Source organism: Diceros bicornis, chromosome 33 (genome assembly GCF_020826845.1).
Source record: "Diceros bicornis minor isolate mBicDic1 chromosome 33, mDicBic1.mat.cur, whole genome shotgun sequence".
Classification (NCBI taxonomy): Eukaryota; Metazoa; Chordata; class Mammalia; order Perissodactyla; family Rhinocerotidae; genus Diceros; species Diceros bicornis.
Genome location: NC_080772.1, coordinates 35,215,239 through 35,234,068, shown reverse-complemented (window position 1 = coordinate 35,234,068; position 18,830 = coordinate 35,215,239). Strand labels below are relative to the sequence as shown.

At 36.7% G+C, this 18,830-nt stretch overlaps 1 protein-coding gene across 2 annotated transcripts in view; it reads right to left on the bottom strand.

Annotated features, from left to right (window-relative positions):
* Positions 1 to 18,830, bottom strand: part of LRRCC1 (leucine rich repeat and coiled-coil centrosomal protein 1) — a 33,327-nt gene that overhangs the window by 8,468 nt on the left and 6,029 nt on the right. Inside the window, exons 4-15 of one of the 2 annotated variants that reach the window (XM_058528957.1) lie at positions 16,436 to 16,603; positions 14,601 to 14,776; positions 14,280 to 14,489; positions 12,822 to 13,018; positions 12,414 to 12,561; positions 11,304 to 11,452; positions 5,620 to 5,824; positions 4,945 to 5,084; positions 3,374 to 3,575; positions 2,610 to 2,795; positions 1,649 to 1,823; positions 590 to 753 (exon numbers count right to left, since the gene is read on the bottom strand). In XM_058528957.1, the coding sequence (XP_058384940.1) occupies positions 590 to 753; positions 1,649 to 1,823; positions 2,610 to 2,795; positions 3,374 to 3,575; positions 4,945 to 5,084; positions 5,620 to 5,824; positions 11,304 to 11,452; positions 12,414 to 12,561; positions 12,822 to 13,018; positions 14,280 to 14,489; positions 14,601 to 14,776; positions 16,436 to 16,603 (2,120 nt within the window). The remainder of the gene's footprint in view (positions 1 to 589; positions 754 to 1,648; positions 1,824 to 2,609; positions 2,796 to 3,373; positions 3,576 to 4,944; positions 5,085 to 5,619; positions 5,825 to 11,303; positions 11,453 to 12,413; positions 12,562 to 12,821; positions 13,019 to 14,279; positions 14,490 to 14,600; positions 14,777 to 16,435; positions 16,604 to 18,830) is intronic. The other variant, XM_058528956.1, reaches the window with a different exon arrangement.

The following is an 18,830-nucleotide window of genomic DNA, read 5'->3' as shown; positions in this document are numbered from 1 at the left end:
TAAGAGATAATCTCTAGAAGAAAATACTGGAGTTCAAACTGGATTCAGTGCTCAGGGTAACTTTCAGAAAATTTCTCTGCAGAATCTTCACAGGAGATACTGTTAGTCTTCTCTCTGAAGACAGGCCATGTTGAAGAGGACAATAAAAATGGTTTCCCTTGGGAACAAGCATGAATCCTTTACAATCTATTCATATACTTTTAAATGTAGTTTCTCATAGTTTTGAGAAGTGATTTAGCAATACTGGGAGATACTAAACAATGGTTTAAAAGGATATTTTAAACATGTAAAACATTAATTTTCTTGTGATTCCTAACCCTTTATTGACACTACTTCCAGTTATTTCAAAGGGCCATAACAACATTCTCCATAAAATTTTGAACTAAAAGTAATTTCAAGTTAATAAATAAATGTCATATAGCACTTTTAAAAGCAAAGGGGCAAATATTATAAAAGAAAACACATGTTCATCTGTCCTAAATTCCACAACAGTTGAGATTCATTGAGACAAATATTTACTGGATACTTTGATCCACAGATTTTTAAACCTGCCATATGCTCTTTTGCCAAAATAAAATGTCAAACTTACAAGTTTTAATTTTCCAATGGTTTCAGTTTGGTCTTCTATGATTTTGCACTTAATTCTTAACGCATCATTATCACGTTCATTTGCCTTTCGCAGAGATTCATTCTCTCTACGTAAACTTTCAATTTGAGCCTCTAGTTTCCCACGATTTTTGGCTAGAGAAGATCCTAAGAAACAAACACTATCAGTAACAAACTTTAGAAGACCTTGGAGGATTTGTATTCTATGAACATCTACTTTAACAATCTAAAATACAGTAAGAAAAAGAAAAACTAACTAAAAAAAAATGTATAATAGCACCACATTAAGAGGAAAGGGCAAGGGCAAACAAAGCCTTCTAAACACCCGTGGCTACCTGAAAACCTAAAGCCACACATCAAGAACAAGTGACTTAGACACGTCATATGTAATTGGAAATGTTATGGCGTTCAAACAAACAAAATCATATCAAAGATTCCTACATGGAACGAACAAATGAGCAACGCTCCACTGAGACCAACATCTAGCTATTCATAATTAGTAAAAGATCTATGAATGCTATAAAACAGTACATCTCTCTTGCTTTATAGTGATGGGAAAGGGAATGAGACTGAGGGTAAGTTCACCTAAACCTAAAGTGGTTTTCATTCATATGCTATTTCACATTTCTCCATGCATCATAAGAGAAATGTTACCAACAGTTTTAGAAAAACTTGAATGCTGCATAATGTAAAATAATTTAAAATCATTGTATAAGAAAGAATTATTTTCTACGACTTACTCACTTGTAGCATTGTAAAGGTGTACCTGTTCAGAAAAGTAACCAAATTATATTGGGAAGAAAACTAAAACCAGATAATCAGAGCTGTAACTTCATAATTGGTGTAATAAACTATTTCCCATTTCCTAAGAGGCTTTTATTCCTGTTTGGCTGGCAAATGCCTACTTATCTTTCCATATAAAGTGTCACCTTCTCTCTTGGTGTGTCTAGGCCGAGTTAAGCCCTTCCTTTTCTCTCCAATACCCAGATTTGTTGGTTTAGAAGAATGGGGTATTTTCCCTTTGAAAATTTGAGAATTTTACCCTGTTGTGCCAGCTCATGTCCCCATACTTTTCTTTCTGTCCTTAAACCATAAATTAGTGATTCCTTGGCTGCTAGCTCGGAAATAAGCTGGACTTTTTCATGCTTGAGAAGCTCTATTTGAATACTCTTCTGCTTGTCATCTTCAATCAAAATTTCAAGGGTGTTGATTTGATTCTGTATACCCCCAAAAAACATTGAAAAAAAAATGCAAAGTAATTATTATATTTTAGTGCTTCTTTATTGTCTATTTTTGCATTTTATAATGAGACAAAATGTTATTTAAGCAAATACAAAGTCAATGTTCCTAAATTTTACATCAGAAAAAGTTTTAATTTTATTAACCAAAGATAAATGTAGGTCATGAAATAAAAATGTCAAATTTTAAGAGGGCACTCCTTTAAACACTCTGAATTTTATTCTAATTTCTTAACAGAGCAACTACACATGTAATACTCAAAATTTCTCACCAAGCATTTATATCAATAGTCTAAAGGTCACTTTCAGGAAGTAAGTTCTTGCAGGCAAAATATCAATAATGTTTAAAACTGAGATAACAGCAATAAAGAAATTAATTTAAAAATTAGAGCTGGGTCTATCTAAAAACAACCACTACCACTGAAAAATTAATACCAGCAATTCACGTGGTATTTCCTGAGCTTCAACCTTTTGAGTGTCACCATCACAATTTTTGCTGTATCACTATACAACTGGCACCTATTTACTTAGTATGTTTCTTAAAATTAATTCACTTATTTTACCTAAACACTATTTTAGTTTAAGCAACACAATCTGTGAAATCATGGTTAAACCTCCTAGTTGTATTACTTTTCCCATTCACGTCAAATACACAATTAGTATTATTTAAAAGTTCATAATTGTGTACTTCCTAAAATCATCTCAATACACTTGAGAAAATGATGTAAAAAATTAAAAAGGAAATATAAAGTGACAATATCTTACCTGTAAATTTGCTGCTGTTTCTTGTTTCAATTTGGAAACTTCTGCAAGTTTTGCTTTTTGTTCCTTCACCATACAGGTCAGATCTTTAATTAAAGAGGAAGACTCATTTTCCTTTCGTTGAGCCCAAACAAGAGCATGTTTGCTCTTTGCTAACTCAGTTGCAACATTTTCAAAACCATCTTTAACCTATATTTCAAAATTGCATTATAAATAGCAGTTCTCCAAATACTTAGAAAATATTTGTTTCTGCAAACAGCTTACTTCTTTCATTTTTAGAATCACAGGGTTTTAGCAAAAGAATAAAACTCACAGATAATTGGCTTTGCCAGCTAGGCCATATGGTTTGTGTGGCAAATACTCAACTCTGCTGTTATAACACAAAAGCAGCCACAGACAATATGAAAACAAATGAGCATGGCTGTGTTCTAATAAAACGATATTTACAAAGACAGGCAGTGGGCCAAATATAGCCCAGGGGCTTTCATTTGCCAATCTCTGCTCTATAGTAACAGGAGAGGATTCAGGTTTCCCAATCACCATTCCAGTGCTCTCTTTACTTGACCATTTATAATCTCTGTTGTTTTTGCAACAGCATTGAAGAATAGCTATTATTTATGTGAAGAAACTAAAGCTCTAAGAATTTAATTTGTTTAAGGTCATATAGCCAACATGTAAATAGAGCTCGAATGCTAAAATGCAGTCTTCTCATAAAACCATATCTTGCTGATGCTGTTTTCAATAAAAAGCTAGATGCCAATTCTTACATCTTTAAATCTTCTGGCTTCAACAGTTAAAGCAATACGGAATTCATTTTCTAAATCCATATATTGTTGGTTTAATACATCAACTTTTTCTTGGTATTCTTTTATTTCTTGCTCATGCTTTCTCTCTTCTTTAGCTATTTCTTTAGCTAAGGCTTCCTGGAAGTCAGCTTCACTAAAAAACTCTCTTGTTTCAAGTTCTTTCCTGGAATGAAAAACAATTAAAATCATAGGACGCTGTTTACCTGTAAGAAAAACTTTAAAGGTCTTTAGTTACTAAATATGCTATAGTTCCTATTGTTAATTTAAGATTAGCTCTGTACTTTCAAACCCAGAAACTGGGCATAGGATGGTAGAGACAGAAAGAATACGAGTTTTCTTTGATTGTATATGCAGTGGTGATGAGGTTAAGAGGAGTATGTCAAATCTTAACTTCAATGAGATGGTTCAGATTCTATGGCTTCTAAAATGCTTAAGGTGCATTTGTAGAAGTCAAGTTCTGCTTCACTGCATCTTCTGCTTCAGCTGAGTCTCTGACATACAATAAATGCAATCTGACTGGTACCAGTGGTTGGTTAATAGAAAAAAAATCAGTTACAGTGTGAAATTATTCACCAATCTTTTGATATAGAGCCAGTTTTTTATTTAAATATGAGTTCATTGTTTAGAGTTCTCCAGAATTTTTCCTGAATAAATCAAAGCCATAATACAAAATCTGTTACTTCCAGTTTGGTTTCTCTAAACTAGAACCATAAGTTAAAAGATACTTGTAGAGGAAACTAAGTGCAAAATTTTAGATTTTCGTGATTATTTCCCCCCAATCTTTTATAGGTGTCCTGCCCACATATATGATGACAATTCTCCCTAGAGCGTCAGAATCCAATTTATACATTAAAAATTTAATTTGTATAAGGACAAAAACAAAACAGGTTTTGGAACAAACACAATTAACCCATGGCAATGATACAATTCCATTGGTTGGTAGAGCAGTAAGCAGACAACTAGCTGAAAGTGTTCAAATTACTGTGGACTCTATAGAGCAGGGGTTGGCAAACTACAGCCTGTGGGCCCAATCTGGCCTGCTATCCCTTTTTTTTTGGAAATAAACTTTTACTGGAACACAGTCACGCCCATTCATTTACGTATTGTCTATGCTACTTTTAAGCTATAAAAGTATAGTTAGGTATGGCCTGCAAAGCCTGAAATATCGTCTATCTGGCCCTTCACTGACCCCTGCTTCAGAGGAATAAAGAATACTGCTTAATTTAACAAGTAGCTACTTGGAGGTCAATTAAAACAGTTTTCTTCCTATTACAATGATGGACTTTTGGTTGGGTTTGGAGAAATACAAAATCAAGCTTCACTGTTAATAAGCCCATACCTCAATCAAGTCACCTATCTGTTTCTAAGCCACTAGTGCTCACTGTAAGAGTGATTCTAATGCGCGAGTGAACTCTGTCAGACTTCACCACTGCTCAATCACTGCCTAGTTATGGGGGAGGGGGAGCGGAGAACCAAGTAGCTTTCTTTCCTATTTTTAAATGTCAATATTTCCTGATACATTTTTCATTTACCTGTGTTCTTGTTCTTTCAATGCAAGAAGTTCATGAAGCTGTTGCACTTGTTCCTTTTCTTGATGAAGGGAAGTTCTAAGTAAGTTTATTTCTGTATCAGCAGCTGCAGCTTTGAGCTCCACCTCTTGGATAAGTCGCATCTGAGTAAAATACACACACTTACAGTATTTAGATAATAATCTCTCCTGCTTCTATTTTAATGCCAGTTCCACAAAGAAAAGTACCTTCTAAATAACAGGACCTAGGGGACTAAGTTGATTTTCAAAATTTATTAAATTAATGATGCTATGCTCACATAAAGTATAGCCCTGGAAGAATCATACACGGGCATTAACTACTGCTTACTTGCATCACAGATCCTAACGATGATTTCCATTTAGCCTGCATGAAAATGAAACACCTTCAAGCCCTCCAAAGAGACTTTCAAAAACCGGCTCTCTCAGAGCACAAGCCCAACAACCTGCCACATTTCCACCAACTCTTACAGCTGCTTTGTGAGCGCTACTAGCCTCAATTGAGAAATAATCCCACAGGTTACCTTACTGCTACATTGAAGTTAATTTTTCCATATGGCCTAACACCTTTGGCATTTACTACATAACAGTAGAATCTGTTTCAGGATAGAAGCCCTGAATTTGTGTTAGTTATGTGACTGACAAACTCAAACAGAAATACCTGTGCCGCCTGCTGCTGCCGTTTTTGCCTCTCCATTTTTTCTAATGCGTTTTCCAGGGTTCTTAAGTGTCTAATGTGATCCTCTTGTTGATTTCTTGCTTTAATTAATTCAATAGTTAGTTTCTTTATTTCACTTTGAAGTCTGTGAACCATAACTTCAAGTTGTGCTTTGGAATTTCTCTCTTTAAAAATAATTTCCTTTAGCCTAAAGCAGAAATCAAATGTGGCTTTAAGTATATTATGCACATAAAACGGATAAAAACTGTAGTTAATTTAAAGGTTACAGTAGAGAGGAAGATTTGAAGTATGTTTCAAACTCTCATTAGATTAAAAGTGGCTGAAAAACAGTACAATATGCCTCTCTCCCATCCCTGAAACTGACACTGTGTCAAGAGGGAAAACATGGCTACATAAACTAATGAAACTTTATCTGATGTGAACCTGACGATTCAACAGCAAAACTTTATAAACACTAATTTGTTTCAGGCATTGTGTGGGCTTAAAAGCAAGCAAGATGACTAAGATACAGCCTATCCTTCACGGAGCTCAAGGTCTAGCAGAGGGAACAGACATGGATACATTTGAAAAGCTATGTGAGAAAAGTGATAGAAGAATAGATCCCTCTGACTTCCCTGTATCTTCCCCAGACACTAAGTACTGATCCCAGCTTTGTATTAGAGAGCCCTTTGATTATGACTGTTTAAGTAAAAAGGGAGAATTTATTGACCCACATAACCAATTCAGAGGATAGGGTGGCACTATTCTGAGGGACTGCTGAAACCAAGAACATCAACACCATCAGGACTCTCTATCTCTGATTCCCTACAGGCTGGTTTCAGTTTTTCCTACTGTGGGCTTCTTTATAACATATGGAGGGGAGAGGAGGATGGCTGCAAACATCTCTGGGCTCACATTCTAATAGCTCTGAGGACCAAACAGAAAAGATTACCTTTCTGTAGCTCAACTTAGAAGAGTTCTAGGAAAGGCTCTGACTAGTCCAGTTTGGTTCATATGCACCAATCACTGTGGCCATAGGGCTAAGGCATTATGTCTCCCCACCTGGGGGCAGATGCTCACCTCTCGATCAATATTATAGGCAGAGAGGCAGCTGATGACAGAACACAAGTCTTGTGTTTGAAAAGGGGACAACGAATAGTAAAGACACAGCCTCATGAAACTGCTGAGCAAGGCAGCCACTCCTAAATGTATCTACTATAATTTCCAAGCCATAATTGAAAAAAATCCATATATCCATCAACTTCTAGACTACAGTCATTTCTCCAATTCTTGTCCTTACCACCTCTCCTCTTGCCTTTGAGGGTGGTCTCCAAACCAGTCTTTTGGTCTTCCCTTCCACTCTCTGAACTACAGTTTGCTATGTTACATGAAAGAGCACTGGACTTTACTCTGTGGACTATATGGTGGATGAGGGCAGAGAAGCTACAGATCAGTAGAATTCGAGCAATCATCTAAGCAAGAGATAAGGGCCTAAACCAAGGTAACACTTTGGGGATGTAGAGGAGACAGTTCAGTATCTTTTAAGAAGTAGAATATCAATACCAATTGGCTGTGGGATATAAGAGAAAGGAAGCAAAAAAACAATTCCTAAATTTCTAGCTTTGGTGACTGACTGGATGGGACACCATTTATTAGGACAAGGAATATAGAATAAGGGAGCAGGATAAGTATACCTAAGGACATGCCGATCTTAAGACACATGAGCAACGTAGGCAAGGCATTTTTAGTAGATACTTAGACAAACAGATCTGTTCATCAAGGAGGCACGGATAATAAAGATTCAGGAGCTTACAGGTTGTTAAAAGCACAGCAGAGAAGATTCAGGTTTTGAGATCATACATACTCATAGCATTGTGAGTACCTAGATGCCAGACCCTGTATTAGATACAATGAATACAGAGATCCTACCAAGTCACATAAGGGAATATGAGGATTCATGATGATCTAATTCCAAAGAATCAGAAAAGACTGAAGCTGAATTTTCAAGACAACAACGACTATGTATCATGTGAAACAGCACAATTATAGAGAGGTTAAGGAAGGAAAGATGAAATGAGCCCAAAGCTTTCCAAATTAAATGGAGTCTGGGTGGCAGCCTCAGACACAGCTTCCTCTAATATCCCACTAAATAATACCTACAATACAGAATAAAGCTAACATTCATACACATACAACTAAAAACAGGAGAAAACATAATGCCAAAATCTGGGAGGAATTTCAATTACAGGCAAACAGAAATAAATTAAAATAAAACAACTCCTAGAACACTCAAGCTTTGCCTCATAAAACTGCATCTTTCTGGGAAAAAAAAGGAAGATACAGTAGTCTCTCTTTATCCATGAGGGATATGTTCCAAGACCCACAGTGGATGCCTGAAACCTCAAATAGTACCAAATCCTGTATATACTATGTTTTTTCCTAACTAACGGGCAGGTAGCACATACAATGTGGATACACTGGACAAAGGGATGATCTACGTCCTGCGCTGGACGGAGCAAGATTTCACCACACTACTCAGAATGCGTGCAATTTAACTTATCAATAGTTTATTTCTGGAATTTTCCATTTAATGTTTTCGGACCATGGTTGACCATGGGTAACTGAAACCTCAAAAAGTGAAACTGTGGGGCCGGCCCCGCGGCTTGGCGGTTAAGTGCGTGCGCTCCGCTGCTGGCGGCCCAGGTTCGGATCCTGGGCGTGGACCGACGCACCGCTTCTCCGGCCATGCTGGGGCCGCGTCCTACATACAGCAACTGGAAGGATGTGCAGCTATGACATACAACTATCTACTGGGGCTTTGGGGGGGGGAAATATAAATAAATAAAATCTTAAAAAAAAAAAAAAAAGTGAAACTGTGGATAAGCGGGGACTACTGTAGATCCTCTCTCTTCCATTGTCTGTCCCTGAGTCTGGGTCACAGGGTCTCTGTACATCTATTATTACACTGTGCTGTCTGCCTATGTACCCACTGCAAACGAGAGTGCTGTTTTAGTGTGGTACTGTACTGGCGTAGAAACAGACAGAGGCCAATGGAGCAGAATCCAGAGCCCAGAAATAAACCCACGCGTACACAGTCAACTAATATTCCATAGAGGAGCCACGAAGACTCAGTGGAGAAAAGACAGTTTCTTCAATAAATGGTGTTGAGATAACTGGATATTCACACGTAAAAGAATGAAACTAGACTCCATCTTATACCACTCACAAAAATTAACTAGAAATGGACTAAAGACTTAAGTGTAGGACCTGAAACCACGAAACTCCTAGAAGAAAACATACAAAATAAGCTCCTTGACATGGGTCTTAGTAACGATTTTTTGGATATGACATCTAAAGCACAAGAAACAAAATAAAAAATAAACAAGTAGTACTACGTCAAACTAAAAAGGTTCTGCACAGCAAAAGAAACAACCACCAAAGTGAAAAGACAACCTATGGAATGGAAAAAAAATTCGCAAACCATCTATCTGACAAGGGGTTAATATTCAAAATATACAAAGAACTCATACAACAGCAAAAAACCAAATAATCCAATTAAAAAATGGGCAAATGACCTGAATAGACATTTTTCCAAAGGAGATATATGAATGGCCTACAGGTACAGGAAAAGATGCTCAACATCACTAGTCATTAGGGAAATACAAATCAAAACCACATTGAGAGATCACCTCACACCTGTTACAATGGCTATCATCAAAAAAACAAGAAATAACAAATGTTAGTGAGGATATGGAAAAAAGAAAACCCTTGTGCACCGTTGATGGGAATGTAAATTGGTGCAGCCACGATGGGAAACAGTATGGAAGTTCCTCAAAAAATTAAAAATATGACTACCATATGATCCAGCAATTACACTTCTGAGACTATATCCAAAGGAAACGAAAACACTAACTCAAAAAGTTATCTGCACCCACCCTGTTCATAGCAGGATTATTTACAATAGATATGGACATAATCTAAGTGTCCATGGATGGATGAATGGATAAAGAAGTTGTGGTATATATATACACAATGCAATATTATTCATCCATTAAAAAAAACGAGGAAATCTTGCCGTTTGCAACAACATGGATGGATCTTCAGGGCATTATGCTAAGTGAAATAAGTCAGACAGAGAAAGACAAATACTGTATGATCTCACTCATATGTGAAATCTAAAACAAAAAACAACCAATCTCATAGAAAAAGAGATCTGATTTCTGGTTACCAGAGGAGGCAGAAATGGAGGAAGGTGTTCAAAAGGTACAACTTCCAGTTATAAGATACATAAGTACTAGGAATGTATCATACATACATGCAACGAATGTATGATATATATGCAAGTTGTTAATAAAAGTGTAAATCCTAGGAGTTCTCATTAGCAGAAAAACATTTCTTTTCTTTTTCTTTTTATCTATATGAGATGATGGATGCTAAACTTACTGCAGTAATCATTTCACAAAATACGTACGTCAAGCCATTATGCTGTACACTTTAAACCTATACAGTGATATATGTCAGTTATATATCAATAAAGCAGAAACAAATGCAAAAAAAAAAAAAAAAAGAGTGCTATTTTTCTGAGGTAGTCAGAGGGACTGTTAATTGATCCATCTGTTCCTTTCCCCCTGTCCAGCATCTTCTTGTACCAGAGATAGTAATCCAGAGAGAGCAATGCCCAAAACACATAAGGCAGGAAGTTGGTGAGTGGTGATAGAAGAACTAGCAACAGCACAAAGCACTCCAGCTTGCATAATTACAGAGGTTCTCACAGAACACATGCTGGGTATCGTAATTTTCATTAGATTCCACAGGTACAAAGCATGAGAGAATCAGATTGCTGAGGGTAGAAAATATACCATCAGTACAACAGAACTTTACTAGCTGAATGACTAAAAGAACCTGGGAATTGAGCTGGGAGCTGGGTACACCAATTTACCCTTAAGATCAGAGAAGGGGAATTATCCACTGCATAATCAGATCATCAGACAGGGCATGGAACTGAGAGCAACTTCCCAAACACTGTTTGTCGGCAAATACCAAGTCTAGAAACCTAGTGCTCATTCAAAGACAAGAAGTGAGAGAAATCAACAGGACTGCTATGGAAAAAATCTGATAACCCTTTGAGGAACAGAGTGACTTTAGAAATAATTACCTACACGAACCAGAAGAAAAAAGTTATTGTAATTTCAGAAAACTGGTATTCTCACAGAATGGAACATGACAGACCTGTGTATAAGAATACAATACATAAAAAACAGATGGGAAATGCGAAATGGAATGGATAAGATGGAAAAACAGAAGCATAAGAATGAAGAAACTTGGGCCATCTGGTACCAAAGCCCATCGTAAAGCACATGTGACAGAGACCAGATACGATGCACAAAGCCTCAAGAAAAGGTTTGCAACCTCTGTCCTTTACAGAAACCAACACTTGATAGGAAAAGTTTGCCATCTAGTCTCTTGCTGTTCTTCACTTATAATACTTATTTGACACCTCCCTAGAGGCGCAAATAAATGTACCCTGAATCCTTCGTTTATGCAACAAGCTAATAAAGCAATAAACCTTTAAGTAAAACCACATCCACTGTTTTTGATCATACTACAGCTAGTTTCAACTACAGTATTCAGTTTCAAGTTCAGTATTCTTTGCGAGTTATCTGTGTGTTTACAGACTTCTCCCTTACCTATCCGTGGTAAGCAGAGCCAGGCTATGAATCTCCTTTTTCTCATTTGCATGTTTATGCAGTTCATCGATATAATCCATAAGTTTCTTTTCAGCTTGTTCAGCTTTCCATCTCTTCTCTCTCTCTTGGTCTAGTTGTTCAACGAGTGTCTAAAAGAAAACAATAGTGTTATGTGAACTTGGAAAAATTACCTAACCTCTCATCACAATTGTCTCATTTATAATATGGGAATAACAGCATCTAATTCAAAGGGCTGTGGTGAGAATTAAACAAATGAATGGAAGTAAAGCATACGGAACAGTGCAGAACACGAGTGGCACATAATAACCACTCGATAAATGTCGGCTCTATTTTTATTGTCTTAATAATTATTATTATTTTTCTCAATATGAAGGCCTCTACATTTGAGAATAAGGGGACAAAACCAATAGCATGAAAGCTGTGAAGTATTTTAAAAAGGAATCATAGTATTGGTAAGACAGTGTACATTACAATCAAAAGTATAACCAGTACTTCACAAGCAAAATAAAGACAAGTTAATGAAAAATATAAAATAAATCAACGTGTACTAAAAATTCTTAAAAACGTAAGAATGTTTAAAGCAAACATTGAAGAATTTTAAAATTCTTGAAAACCTCTTAATCTGGGATCCATGGGTCCAAAATTGGGTTTCAGGAGAGTCCATGAAAACCCTAAAACCATACACAACATTTTGTGAATATGTATAAAACTAGACTTCTCTGAGAAGACCCACAGATCGCCTTAGATATTTAAAGGCTCTGAGACCCAAAAGTTAGGAACCACCACATCAAGAAATAAGAATTTGAAAATTTAGACCTGTTTTCTCCTTTGCAAGCATATAACAAATGATTTTACCGAAATCTGATCTTAAATAAACGTATAATTTCCATTTCTTTAAAAATTACAAAAGTAATAATATTACACAAATCTGGAAATCAGGAAGGAAAAAATAACCCAATCTTATTACCTCAATAAAATTACATGTAATATTTTTTGCTCATAAAAACTTGCATTTTTTTTCTGGGACTAACTTTGTATTTAAAACTGAGATTATGCACATTTGCTTTTTCTTAATCTCTTAAATCATACCCGGTAAGTGGTGTCTTCTGAGCTACTGTTGTCTACTTTAATTATTTCAGTCTTCTGTTCTTCTGATTCTTCTAAAACATCAGAGTTCACTAAAGATGATCTTACATATAACTCTTTAAAGAAAGGTTGTTTCATTTTACGATTACAACTGCAAAGAATAAAACATAGGAAATAACCTAAAGAAATGTACAGTGTTTATACTACTTTTCACAACTTAGGTAATGACAATCTATCACAGAGAAAGGGATCCTTTTATATAAATTTATATGAATGTACTGACCAAATCTGGGCCAGCAAGGCTGAAAAGTCAAATCTTCGACATTAGAAAAGTAAAGGATATCACCATGGAATAGCTTTAAGGAAGAAGCCCGCAGTATTAACTTCTGCTTCTAAAACTAAAACAAGTACCTTATAAAAGGGTTGTTATTTTTACCGTGATGCTTAATAGTCTGAATAGTTTTGGAATAATATGGGATTTTTGACCTTCGAGGAATTTTTCTATTACATTCTTTTCTCTTTCCACAGTCACTGTCAGAAGTTATATCCGTGTCTCTTTTTGGTCGGAGATCTTTCTCGGGAACATTATCTATTAAAGAATTAGATGTCTAGAATAAAAAAAAAAGTTTATTAAAAGTTCAGTTCAGTATAAAAGATTAAAATTTCGAAATTTCCTAAAATATTATGACCTTTGACAAGATCAAGTGTTTATAAACTAGGTTACGATTGGAATTAAAGACAGGGGATTCAGTTTCTAGGAGGGACAAGTAAGCTCCTACGAGGTTGACTCTCTCAAGATAACAAGTACAAACTGGGAAAAATACAAACAACAACAACAAAAACTATCTGGAGGCCCTGGAAAGTGACCAACAGCAGGCTTACCGTAGTGGGGAGCTGACACTTGGAAAAATGACCAGAATGGGGTGTTTCTGTTTTTATGGTTTTTAGCCAGAGAGCATATCCCAGTCAGTACTATGCAAGGAGTCTTAAGACACAGGTAGAAAAACCCCAGACTTGTGCATCTAAAGGATCAAAGGGTAGTACAGAGTAGACTGTCAGAAGCCTAGTGAAGGATAAAAGAAATGCACTGCTGCCTAAGGGACAAATTTCCAGTTTAAGTCAAAGCAAGTTAAATGCCTGCTACAACGAAAACATCAGTGCTCTCTGGAGGTCTATAACAGCACCTACAGTCTCCACAACACAACATTCACCAAGTCCAGGATAAAATCCAAAATTACTCACCACAGGAAGACCCAGAAAAACACGCCTAGTCTCAAGAGAAAAGGCAATCAATGGAGACCTAGCCTGAGAGGATCCAACTGTTCAAGTAAGTAGACAAGAACTTTAAAATACAACTATGCTCGATGATATAAAAGAAAATATGCTTGTCATGAATGAAAATAAAAGTCAGCAGAGAAATAGACACCATAAAAAAAATGGAAATTTTACAGCTGAAAAATACAAAACCTCAAGAAAAAATTAACTAGCTGGGCTTAGAAGCAGAATGAGGCGATATTAGTGAACCTGACGATAAACACTGAGTCCAAAGAGTTCTCAGTTTACTCAAGGCTGAAATAAAAGGTGGGTGGGTGGAAATAATGTGAAGTACAGCAGAACAGCAAGATAATTACATGATGAAGATATGAAGAAACAAAGAAACAAAGAAAATGAAGAGTATGGTACCTTTTTCTACCACTACTACTATAATACAATCCTATTTCTGGAAATGAAAAAATATACATACACACGAATTCATTAAATATAGATTGTTTCTGGTTGGTCAGCTTGTACCCAATGTTTATTTTACATGTTCTTAACTACTTTTTCTTCAACAAACACATTGCTTAGAAAAATAGAAAAAATAGTTACTTCATTGAGAAGCTGTAAAATTTGATCATCTAATTTCTGAAGTTTTATCTCATTCTGAAAATCGTTCTCATGATTAACTTTCTCTGGATCCGAAGATGGACACACAGATATAAAGGACGTCAAACCAGTATCTGCTGGTGTGCTTGCCAACTGATCCGAGGGAGCTACCTCATCGATGGCTGGTGTTACCACTGGCATACTATCAAGGATCTGTGACACAGAAACAAACCAAAATCCTTTAAATTTACATTTATTCATTAATTAAAATTTGAAGGTATCTTTTATATTACAAAAAAAAAAAAAAACAAAACAGTACTATACCTCATCTTCACTTATATTTAGGGGAGAATCAGAAGAAACTAAATTATCCAAAAGACCTTCAAAGCACTGCAGGCGCGATGAATTCATTTCTGACAAATTTACCGGTTCACCAAATATGTTCTTGCAGTCCAGGATTCTAAGCTGTGGCAAAGTCTGGAGCATAATTGCTCTGTACCCTTGGAGACAAATCATTCAAAGTGAAACCTCAAAAAAAATGGTTAATTGTTTCTAGAGTAAGCTAAATTTATCAGCTTTTGGATATATCACCTGAATGAGAAAATTAGTCCTAGAGTGCAACTAGTAAAAGTTGTTTTAAAAATAAAAATAATAAAATTTTTTAAATACAAATTAAAATAAAAGCTATTTAGTCCTCCTCCAGCATGTAATCATTAAATGCAAAACAAACAAAATGCTCCCCCCACCTCCCCCAAAACTCTCCTGATATAGATCAGAAAGTTGAAATCATCACTGCCGGCTTTATCTTTCATAAAATTGCTTTAAAGCCATAAATGCAAGAAACCAGTAGCAATTTATTCTGGACAGGAAGCCAAAGAAGTCCTTCGTTTATCTGTAATATGATTAGTATAAATATAAACCAGGATGATGTGGATAACAACCAGAGACAGAATTCTGCTAGTGAGGCCCAAGCATTAGGAAAATTAAACACCCCCATTGCTCCCCCTTAAATTACAAAAAAAGGTACAAACTATAGGAACTAGAGTTCTCGAGAAAAGATTGTGAGAAAAAAACCCAACTTGTGGGTTAGCAGAGAAAATAAAAAGTTTAGAAGTAAGGTTTTCTTCCAAGAAAAGGGTTTCCCCAGAAAACTGAAATCTGCTCTGATTTTCTGGGAGACTCCATCATACGGCCTTAGGAAAACAGTTGATCTCAAATCTGTTATATTCTTCTGTGAAACAGAACTATCAGACAGGTTTCCATTCTGGGAAAAGCCTCATAGCTGCATGTTAATGACAGACGGGAGCCTCTGTAGCCAACTTCCACCTGAGCAGATCTCTAGAATGGACATTCCCATTCTACATTTGTATCCTGCTACTCGGTTAAGCAATTTGAGATAAGTGACTTCTAGAAACGGCAATCTGGTCCGCTTTATCTTTGCCAATCTCGTTGATTCTGGATTACATCTAATGGCATTTCAGCAGCATCTTCTACATACCTTATTAAGTTTTCCTCTTTAAAAAAATCATTTATTTAGTAGTAATTTAACACATTCACATGGTATAAAATTCAAAAGGTACACAGTAAAAAGTTTTCCTAACATTTCCTGATTCTCAGTGCCTCTTTGCACTCTTTCTACATTTCCCGATCCCCAGCTACCCAATACCGGAGCTAGCCATTATCATCAGTTGTTTGTGTAGCTTTCTAAATATTTTATATACATATACTCAGCAAAATCACACACTTGTTACCCTTTGAATGCAAATGGTAGCCTATTAGATGCAATGTTTTGCAGCTTGCTTGCTTTTCTTTTTCTTAACAGTATATCTTGGAGATAACTGCGTATCAGTAGCTAAAGAGATTCTAAACTCTTTTTTTATGGCTGCATAGGATAAGAATATATTACGACATAATCTAATGTTGAGGCATTCACTTATCAAATATAAAACTATCTAAATACAATTACTTATCTGTCCACCCTGTGTTCCTCTTTAAACATCAATTTAGTTTGTCTTAATTTATTTCCAATTATGTTTTTCCAAATACATAATAAAAAGTTGCAAAGCTTCAGACAAATAAAAAGAGGTCAGAAACACCAGGTGCAAGAATGAGGGAGTTTTGAAATATTAACTATTACAAAAAGTATTAATTGTTCATACCTGGTACTCGACAGACAGGATTATCCTTTCCATTCTTCTCCAAAATAAGATTAGTCAAGAAGTGCAATCCTACCATGCACTGAAGCAGGTGATGGATACTATCTATACAATTACTATGTAGGTCAACGTACCTAAGTTTATGTTTAATTCCATGAAGGGGCATCAAACCTGCAATAGGAAAAAAATTCTTAATGCCACAGCAGTAATTTTTCCAACAGCTAATTAAAAATAATTTTATATAGGTTATATTTCTAGAGGCAAAGGAGCAGCATTAATAAGAACTTGCTGCAAACAGCGACATCTAATGAGTAGGGTATCAGTCAAGTTAACTGTTGTTTTGAAGAAACACAGGGTTGGCATCTCCTTGAGGCCTTAGCCCAGAGGTTCCTGGGCTTCGGTTTTCTTCCAACAAAACAATGACCTCCCCAGGCCAATGCCCGTACTTACATGAGAACAGGCATACAACAGTGGCTTTAGGCTCTCATCAACACACCATTTTTGATTAGCAGACATAAGCAAACACTGCAGCATACATCAACTTTGTTGGTTTGAACATAAAATACAAATAGCACCCATTTGATTTAGTTTCCTGGTAATAGTGCTTGCAGGGCTTACCTAGAGCATGGCAATGTTAGGAGTTAGGTTTGTGGCAGAGGCCACTGGTCCCTGGCACCACACCTCCTTTGCCAGCCTCTGACTTCAGCCACAGCTGTGGTGGACGGGGGCCATGCACACAGCCAGTGTGCCACCCTGAGCACCTACTGATTCTCTTTTCCTGCCTCAGAACTTTCCTCAAAATGGAGCTTGTAAAGCAAGTTAACACCCCCAGGGCCTCCCCTCAGCAAAAGGGGAACTGTCAGTGGATGACTGCTCTAGCCTCCCTTCCTTTGGAAGGACCACTTTTTTTTTTATTTTTTAATTTTTTGTTTATTGCAGTAACATTGGTTTATAACATTGTATAAATTTCAGGTGTACATCATTATACTTCTATTTCTGCATAGATTACATCATGTTCACCACCCAAATACTAATTACAACCCATCACCACACACATGTACCGAATTATCCCTTTCACCCTTCTCCCTCCCCCCTTCCCCTCTGGTAACCACCAATCCAATCTCTGTCCCTACGTGTTTGTTTATTGTTGTTATTATCTACTACGTAATGAAGGAAATCATACGGTATTTGACCTCCCTCTGACTTATTTCACTTTGCATTATACCCTCAATGTCCATCCATGTTGTCACAAATGGCTGGATTTCATCGTTTCTTATGGCTGAGTAGTATTCCATTGTGTATATATACCACAGCTTCTTTATCCATTCGTCCCTTGATGGGCACTTAGGTTGCTTCCAAGTCTTGGCTATTGTGAATAACGCTGCAGTGAACACAGGGGTGCATGTATCTTTACGCATTGGTGTTTTCAAGTTCTTTGGATAAATACCCAGCAGTGGAATAGCTGGATCATTTGGTAGTTCTATCCTTGATTTTTTGAGGAATCTCCATACTGTTTTCCCTAGTGGCTGCACCAGTTTTCACTCCCACCAGCAGTGTGTGACAGTTCCCTTCTCTTCATGTCCTCTCCAACACATGTTGTTTCCTGTCTTGTTAATTATAGCCATTCTGACGGGTGTGAGGTGATATCTCATTGTAGTTTTGATTTGCATTTCCCTGATAGTTAGTGATTTTGAACATCTTTTCATGTGCCTCTTGGCCATCTGTATATCTTCTTTGGAGAAATATCTGTTCAGGGGAAGGACCATTCTGAGGTGCACTCAACACTCTTCCTCAGGTCTTATTGTACAGTTTTGCTTAGTTTAGTACTCTCCACACATAAATTCAACTTTACTCACCCTTTTTTTCAATTTCTTCAACCTGACTAGGTTACTCTTCTCTCCTCAGTGATCTTTACCTGGCTAACTTGTACGCGTCTTTCTCACAGGGTTGTCTTTTATCTTCTTCACAGTCCTTATCACTAACTTCTACTCACCTGTCCCGTCCTTAGAGTCTTCTCTGACCACTCTCTACAAGATTAGATGTCCTGTCATGCATTCTTATAAGCACTCAGCATTTCCTCTTAATTTACCATCACATTTCTAAGTCCTTGCTCCCCATTACTGGGTCTTCCTCTTCCGTTTCAACTTTAGAGTGCCCCTGGGCTCACTCCCGGCCCTGCTCCTCTATCCATATGCTCTCCAGAATCTCCTGCGGTTTCATGGCTGCAAATACCACTGATGTGCCAAATCTACGTCTCCAACTGTGATACCTCAGCACAAACTGCAGATTATACATACACACACACACACACATACACACGTCTAATAGGGTTCTCAAACTTAAGACAGATTCCTTAATTCTCATCCCCTTATCTCTAAACCTGGTCCTCCCCCAATCT